This window comes from Aplysia californica, unplaced genomic scaffold, assembly GCF_000002075.1.
Source record: "Aplysia californica isolate F4 #8 unplaced genomic scaffold, AplCal3.0 scaffold00367, whole genome shotgun sequence".
Taxonomy (NCBI): Eukaryota; Metazoa; Mollusca; class Gastropoda; order Aplysiida; family Aplysiidae; genus Aplysia; species Aplysia californica.
In genome coordinates, this window is record NW_004797637.1 from 755383 (window position 1) to 762300 (window position 6918).

A 6918-nucleotide genomic window follows, 5' to 3' on the forward strand; every position below is an offset into this window, starting at 1 on the left:
CCTTATTCAATATCTTAGAGTGTCTCTGCTGTGTACCGTACCCAATGAACTCACGCGGATATTTTCCATCTTCTATTTCAGACGAAAGCAGCGACCCTGCTATTTACAGAGCCTAACTACAGGAGAGGCCGGAGCACACACAGACAGACACACAGACAGACAGACTGACAGACACACAGACAGACAGACAGACAGACACACAGGCACACAGACAGACAGACAGACAGACAGACAGACAGACAGACAGACAGAAGTTTTGAGCTTCTAGTGTTGGGCAGAATCAAAAGACAGACTTTATTTTCATGTGTCAGGCAGGTCAGGAGAGGCATGTGCTCTGTTGGCAGATTTTGGTTTAATTAAGAAGAAAATAGATGGCACCTGCAACGTATGTTCTATTTATATACCGGTAGGTCAAAGATGTACAGAAGGAGGTGAGAAGTGATACTAGAGAGTGAAATACAAAGAGAAGAGGGAGGAGAGATGAGGGCGATAGATGTTTGATAGGAAAGAAGGAGGAGAGATAAGGACGATAGATGTTTGATAGGAAAGAAGAGGAGCAAACCACAGCAGAGCACCCGCCAACCACCCACCGACACATTTTTTAAGGCGTTTGCCTCTCTCAAGTCACATTCCAACAGAACATTAGACGTTGCGAGACGAATTTTATAAATAATTATTTTTTATATCTACTTATATATATATACCGTTTATATATAAAATTGTCCTCTGGATATATTTTCTTATTTATGTATGTATATATTTGTTCCCATACACTAAATTACACTTTTCAGATTGCCATAAATGTGATTTGTGCCTTTTTGTGATGATCCTCAGTGACATTCCGCGCTTATTCTGATGCTGTATGGTCGCTTTTAAGGACAAGCGGGCTAACCTAGATTTTGGGGGTTTCCAGAAATCTTGACCTACATCAAAAGTGGGCGTTACCCTAGCTATAGGAGAAGTTTGGTTTCATTGGTGTGTGTATATTTGTTTGGTTATAGAGAAAACTCTCCTTGTCTTTTAAAGAAACTGAACAAGGGGCAAAAACTTTACCTTCGATTTTCTCAAAACAGCATTTTTCGGGATCGCCCCGTTGTGCTTAAAAGTGACCATATGACGTATGCCATATGATGTCATGGTGTGTGTACTACGTGTGTATGTGGCAGGTGTCAATGAGCAGGTGTCAATAAGCCTCATGTGTCTTGTCGTTCTGTGACACCCAGCAGATATCTTTGAGTGTGTCATGAGTTGTGTCTTAACCAGTCAGCAAATATCTTTGTGTGTGTCATGATATGTGTATAGTCAGCAAATATCTTTGAGTGTGTCATGATATGTGTCTCATACAGTCAGCAAATATCATTGAGTGTGTCATGATATGTGTCTCATACAGTCAGCAGATATCTTTGGGTATGTCATGATCTGTGTCTTGCCATTCTTTATGCCACATGATATAATTTTACAGATCATTTAACATCATTTCATGTAATTATACAGATAATTATTTTATCTATAAATCATTTCATGTAATTATTTAGTTCCAGACGTGTAGACCTCTATGGGACATTCGGTCTCATTCTTGTTGACCTATTTAGTCGACAATTGTAGAGTTTGTCCCAGGCCTCGACTATGCCCTGCATAATGGAAGTTATCACTGACACTCTCAAAAAGAGTAAATGAATGATTGATTGGTTGGATGAATTGAATTTTATTTTTCAATCATTTTTAATGAAAGAACATTCATTGTTGAAATTTTACAGAGTAATTTGCTTTGATTTTCATATGAAAAGGAAGAAATTATTGAACAACACAAGCTGAATTGACATTTTAGAGGGACTATCTCTACACCGCCAATTTGAAGGTGGAAAATAAAAAACTTAAGTTACAACTACAGTGTTAAAGTGTTGTAATTATGACTGTCATCAATACTCAAACACTTGAATGAAATTTTGACAAACTGTGCCTATGACAAACTGGGCCTGTGACAAACTGGGCCTGTGACAAACTAGGCAGCCCCCCTACGAAAATGGTCTACTACTAGTTCTACAGCTCGTTCACTTTCGTCTGACCGCGGTTAAAACGGGATGAAAAAAACAAATCGCTCTGTTTAATCTTTCTGGATCTTTGCATGCGGGTCTCAAAGTTAAGCAATCAACAGAATCTGAAAGGCCCTTCATAAAGGTCACTGCAGACTAAGGTTCCGACACGTTTTCTTTAATGTAAGCCTAAAGCTGGTAAAAAAAATAATAATAGGGGATTTACAGAATACACCTACAGCATTTAAAAGTTGACATATTTTTCCTCAACACCACGCTTTAAAGTACGAGTAAAAGAAACACGATTCAATCAAGAGACGGGGTGAGTAATTTTCTACACTCGCGTGGAGCACGTGGAGACGTCTAGACAGCTAGGGGATGAAATCTACAAGCTTACACTGAAATGTTGGGGCAGGGCGATGTCGCTGTCTCAAAATGAGCAATTTGTAGGCTAGGTTTCTGTAAGTCATTTACTTTAGTCATCCTGTGTGTGCATCCACAGAGCAGTTTTTAACATAGGGCCCAAAGAGAAAAACATTTTTATTGCTGGGACAAAATTATTTTTAAAAATATTTTTTGTTTGGTCGCTGGCCTGCAGAAGTGCCTTGCAAAGTTTCGTGGACATTGGTAAATTCCTCAATGAGCTAGAATTCTTTCAACGCTGTCAGACGAAAGTGAACAAGCTGTAGGGCCTACTATGCACTCTTGGGCTTGTAGCTTAAAACCTTTTCTATTTTGCTGAAACTTGTGTCGTTGGGTCGGGTGAAGTAGCCGCATTTTAAAAGATCCAGTTAAAAAAGAACGTCTCGGGCACACGTTGTCTTAACTTGTTCTCTTTTTATTTGTGAAGCATTGTGGTGAACTCAGGCGTTCGTCAAAATAATTACATCAATGAAATCGGCAATAGTTTGTTTTTTTGGCCGATGTGTATTAAATTTTCTTTTTTCTTCCTCAACAACTTTTTTTATATCCAATTAAAAACACATTTTTGTTTGGTTTTTGCTGAAAAACATTGATTAAAGGCAACAACAAAAAACAATTGTAAATTTTCAGTTTCCAAGAACTCTCAGGCTATGGAAGTTACCAAACTTTGGCAGCCATTTTCTCTCTAATTTGACCTTTAAAAGCAGGCGACTCTGACTTCTTGCGATCGCAAATATCTCGACTTCTATTCAAGATAGATGGGTATATTTTTCACCAAAAGAAAGGCAAATGAACAGGCTCTAAGATGATACCAAATAACTCCGTATGCCCAAAAATTGACGCCTGATTCCACCACACCTTGACACATTCTACTTCCCAGGACAGGAGCAGAACCCCCCCCCTCCCCCCCCTCGACTCTCATGGTTCAGAAATTAGGCCAAAGGTCAACTGACTTTGCATCTAAATCAAAATATTTACCGTCTCATTATATATGTCTATATACTTGGTTGATGTTCTTTTCCCCCCAATGAGCATGTCAGTTTTGTGCCGAGTGTGCAAGTCTTGTCTCAAACTCCAAATGTCTTTGTTCAAACTCGACCCCCACTTGCCCAGTGTAAGCTCATAGGCACACTTCACGCTTCTTCAGAGAAATAGAAAGACATTTTATGTTGTATATATATTATATTATAATACTATGTAGATGGTAGATTGCATCAGAGTGTTCTTTTTACACAGATATATATGAAATAATTATTCATGTATTATAATCCAATAAACCGCAGTAAAAAAAATATATAATGTGCTTTTCTGTTTCTCATCTCTGAAATTTTACTTTATTTTACGTCGTTTCGTTTATTTTATTTTTTAATGCATGTAGATCTAGGAGAGTTGAATTGGTCATCCAAGATAGAGCACTGACAATTTCTTTTTTTTTTTCCATAGGCCTAGATCTAGATCTAATATCCATTTGTTTTTTGTTCTTTTCTTTTACTCATCGGAAAAATTTAGATAATATATTATTATGATTTAGTATTTTCGGTTCAGACTTTGCTGTACAAGTTAAAGCTAGCCGTGCTGTGAACTAACGAGAAAATAACCTCCTTGAGACCTGGCTGCTCGGTGACCTCAATGATCTTGTGCAGCTGCAAACTGCGGAAAACTGTTACCAAACTGAACTGGTAATTTCTCTCTCTCTCTCTCTTCTGGCGCTGTGGCTTCATAAACGGTCAGCGATGCCGACAGCACGCAGGAACTCAACCTTGCCCGGGGGTCCATAAAAAGTGCTGAAAATGGGTTACTGAAATGTCCCAGCAGATGGGTTCTGGCACGATAGCTGGCGGGACATCTCAGGAACACATGGTCCATAACTTGTAATTTTGATTTAAGAGGCGGCCTGCCAGCTTTGTCTGTCCGGGCCAACCCAGGCTGAGGGGATACAACATCCCAACAGAAAGACGTAGATGCTCGAGGAAAATTTCTCCCCACTTGGGTATCAAACTCAAGTCTCAAGCGTGCAATTTGCCGATCTGCCCTGCGTATTTTAAGGATGGTATAATTGCGCAGCCATCTTAAGATTGCACTGCGCGTTTTAACGATGGTATAATTGCGCAGAAATCAGAAGATTGCGTTAATATTTTAAATTTTTAAAATACACTTCCTTCTTTTGTCTTTTACTCACATCAAGGAACATTCACATATATTTTCAAAAGTGTAAAAATATGAAAATTTGAATTAAAGTAAAATTGAAATTAACATAAAAAACGGAAGAGCTCACAAGAATGATACAAAACGGTATAACTGGTAGCAAACTCAAAGTTCACAAAGTATATTTAGATTATTTTATATTTTTGAAATATTTTCTTTTTTAAAATTCCCACCATCTTTATTTACTTTCTTAATCGCATCAAGAAACATTCACATATATTTTCAAAAGTATAAAAATGTGAAAATTAAAATTGAAACTAAAATTGACATTTAAAGCTGAATTTTAATTTTCAGATTTTAACACTTTTCAAAATGTATTGTTTTGTTTGTTTAGTATAAGGTTTTACGGCGCTCGCAACTTCATAAGGTCATATGAGCGCGCGGGTCAAAATGTATGTGAACGTTTGTATAATAAAATTGTGTGGCAATCTGAAGATTGGGTTAATATTTCATATTATGATATATTGGAAATTTTTTATATATTTTAAACACTTCCATCTTTATTCTTTTACTCACATCAAGGAACATTTATATACCTTGTAAAAAGTGTAAAAATATGAAAAGTAAAAGTAAAATTGAAATTAACATAACAGAACTGAATAGCTCACAAGAATGATACAATGCCAGGTATCAAACTCAAAGTTCACAAAGTACATTAATTCAGATTATTTTATATTTTTGAATTTAAAAAAAAAATTCACTTCCATCTTTATTTACTTTTTTAATCACATCAAGGATCATTCACGCATATTTTCAAAAGTGTTAAAATATGAAAATTAAAATTAAAAGTAAAATTGAAATTAACATAAAAAACTGAAGAGCTCACAAGAATGATACAAGGCCAGGTATCAAACTCAAAGTTCACAAAGTACATTAATTTAGATTATTTTATATTTTTGAATTTTATTTTATTTTTTAAAATTTCACTTCCATCTTTATTTACTTTTTTAATCACATCAAGGAACATTCACATATATCTTCAAATGTGTAAAAATATGAAAATTAAAATCAAAACTAAAATTGATATATAAAACTGATTTTTAATTTTCACATTTCAACACTTTTGAAAATTTATGTGAATGTTCGTATAATATAAGTGCGCGGAAATCTGAAGATAGCGTTAATATTTTATACTATGTTAAAAATAATATTTAAAAAAAATTCACCTCCTTCTGTATTCTTTTACTAACATCAAGGAACATTCACTCATATTTTCAAAAGTGTAAAAATAAGAAAATTAAAATTAAAAGTAAATTGAAATTAAGATAAAAAAGCTGAAGAGCTTACAAGAATGATACAATGCCAGGTATCAAACTCAAAGTTCACAAAGTACATTAATTTAGATAATTAATTTATATTAATTTGTTCGTTTGTTGTGTTAAATTCACTTCCATCTTATTTACTTTTTAATTACATCAAGCAACATTCACATATATTTTCAAAAGTGTAAAAATTGAAATAATTTTTTATTGAAAATCCACCTCCTTCTGTTTTCTTTTAATGAATTCAAGGAACATTCACTCATATTTTCAAAAGTGTAAAAATAAGAAAATTAAAATTGAAACTAAAATTGACATTTAAAGCTGAATTTTAATTTTCAGATTTTAACACTTTTCTAAATGAATGTGAATGTTCGTATAATATAATTGTACGGCAATCTGAAGATTGGGTTAATATTTCATATTATTTTATATTTGAAATATTTATTTTTTTAAACACTTCCATCTTTATTCTTTTACTCACATCAAGGAACATTTATATACCTTGTAAAAAGTGTAAAAATATGAAAATTAAAATTAAAAGTAAAATTGAAATTAACATAAAAAACTGAAGAGCTCACAAGAATGATACAAGGCCAGGTATCAAACTCAAAGTTCACAAAGTACATTAATTTAGATTATTTTATATTTTTGAATTTTTAAAAAACTCACTTCCATTTTTATTTACTTTTTTAATCACATCAAGGATCAATCACATATATTTTCAAAAGTGTAAAAATATGAAAATTAAAATCAAAACTAAAATTGATATATAAAACTGATTTTTAATTTTCACATTTAAACACTTTTGAAAATGTATGTGAATGTTCGTATAATATAAGTGCGCGGCAATCTGAAGATAGCGTTGATATTTAATACTATGTTAAAAATAATTTTTTTAAAAATTCACCTCCTTCTGTATTCTTTTACTAACATCAAGGAACATTCACGCATATTTTCAAAAGTGTAAAAATAAGAAAATTGAAATTAAGACAATA

General features: G+C 33.7%; 1 protein-coding gene across 1 annotated transcript in view; it reads left to right on the plus strand.

Moving 5' to 3' along the window:
* LOC101862127 (sushi, von Willebrand factor type A, EGF and pentraxin domain-containing protein 1) overlaps positions 1-548 on the plus strand; it is a gene marked incomplete at its 5' end in the record, with an annotated part of 11399 nt that extends 10851 nt beyond the window's left edge. The window contains 1 exon segment of the mRNA XM_013085356.2: positions 82-548. Coding sequence (XP_012940810.1) covers positions 82-116 — 35 coding nt within the window.
* Positions 549-6918: the final 6370 nt, after the last annotated feature.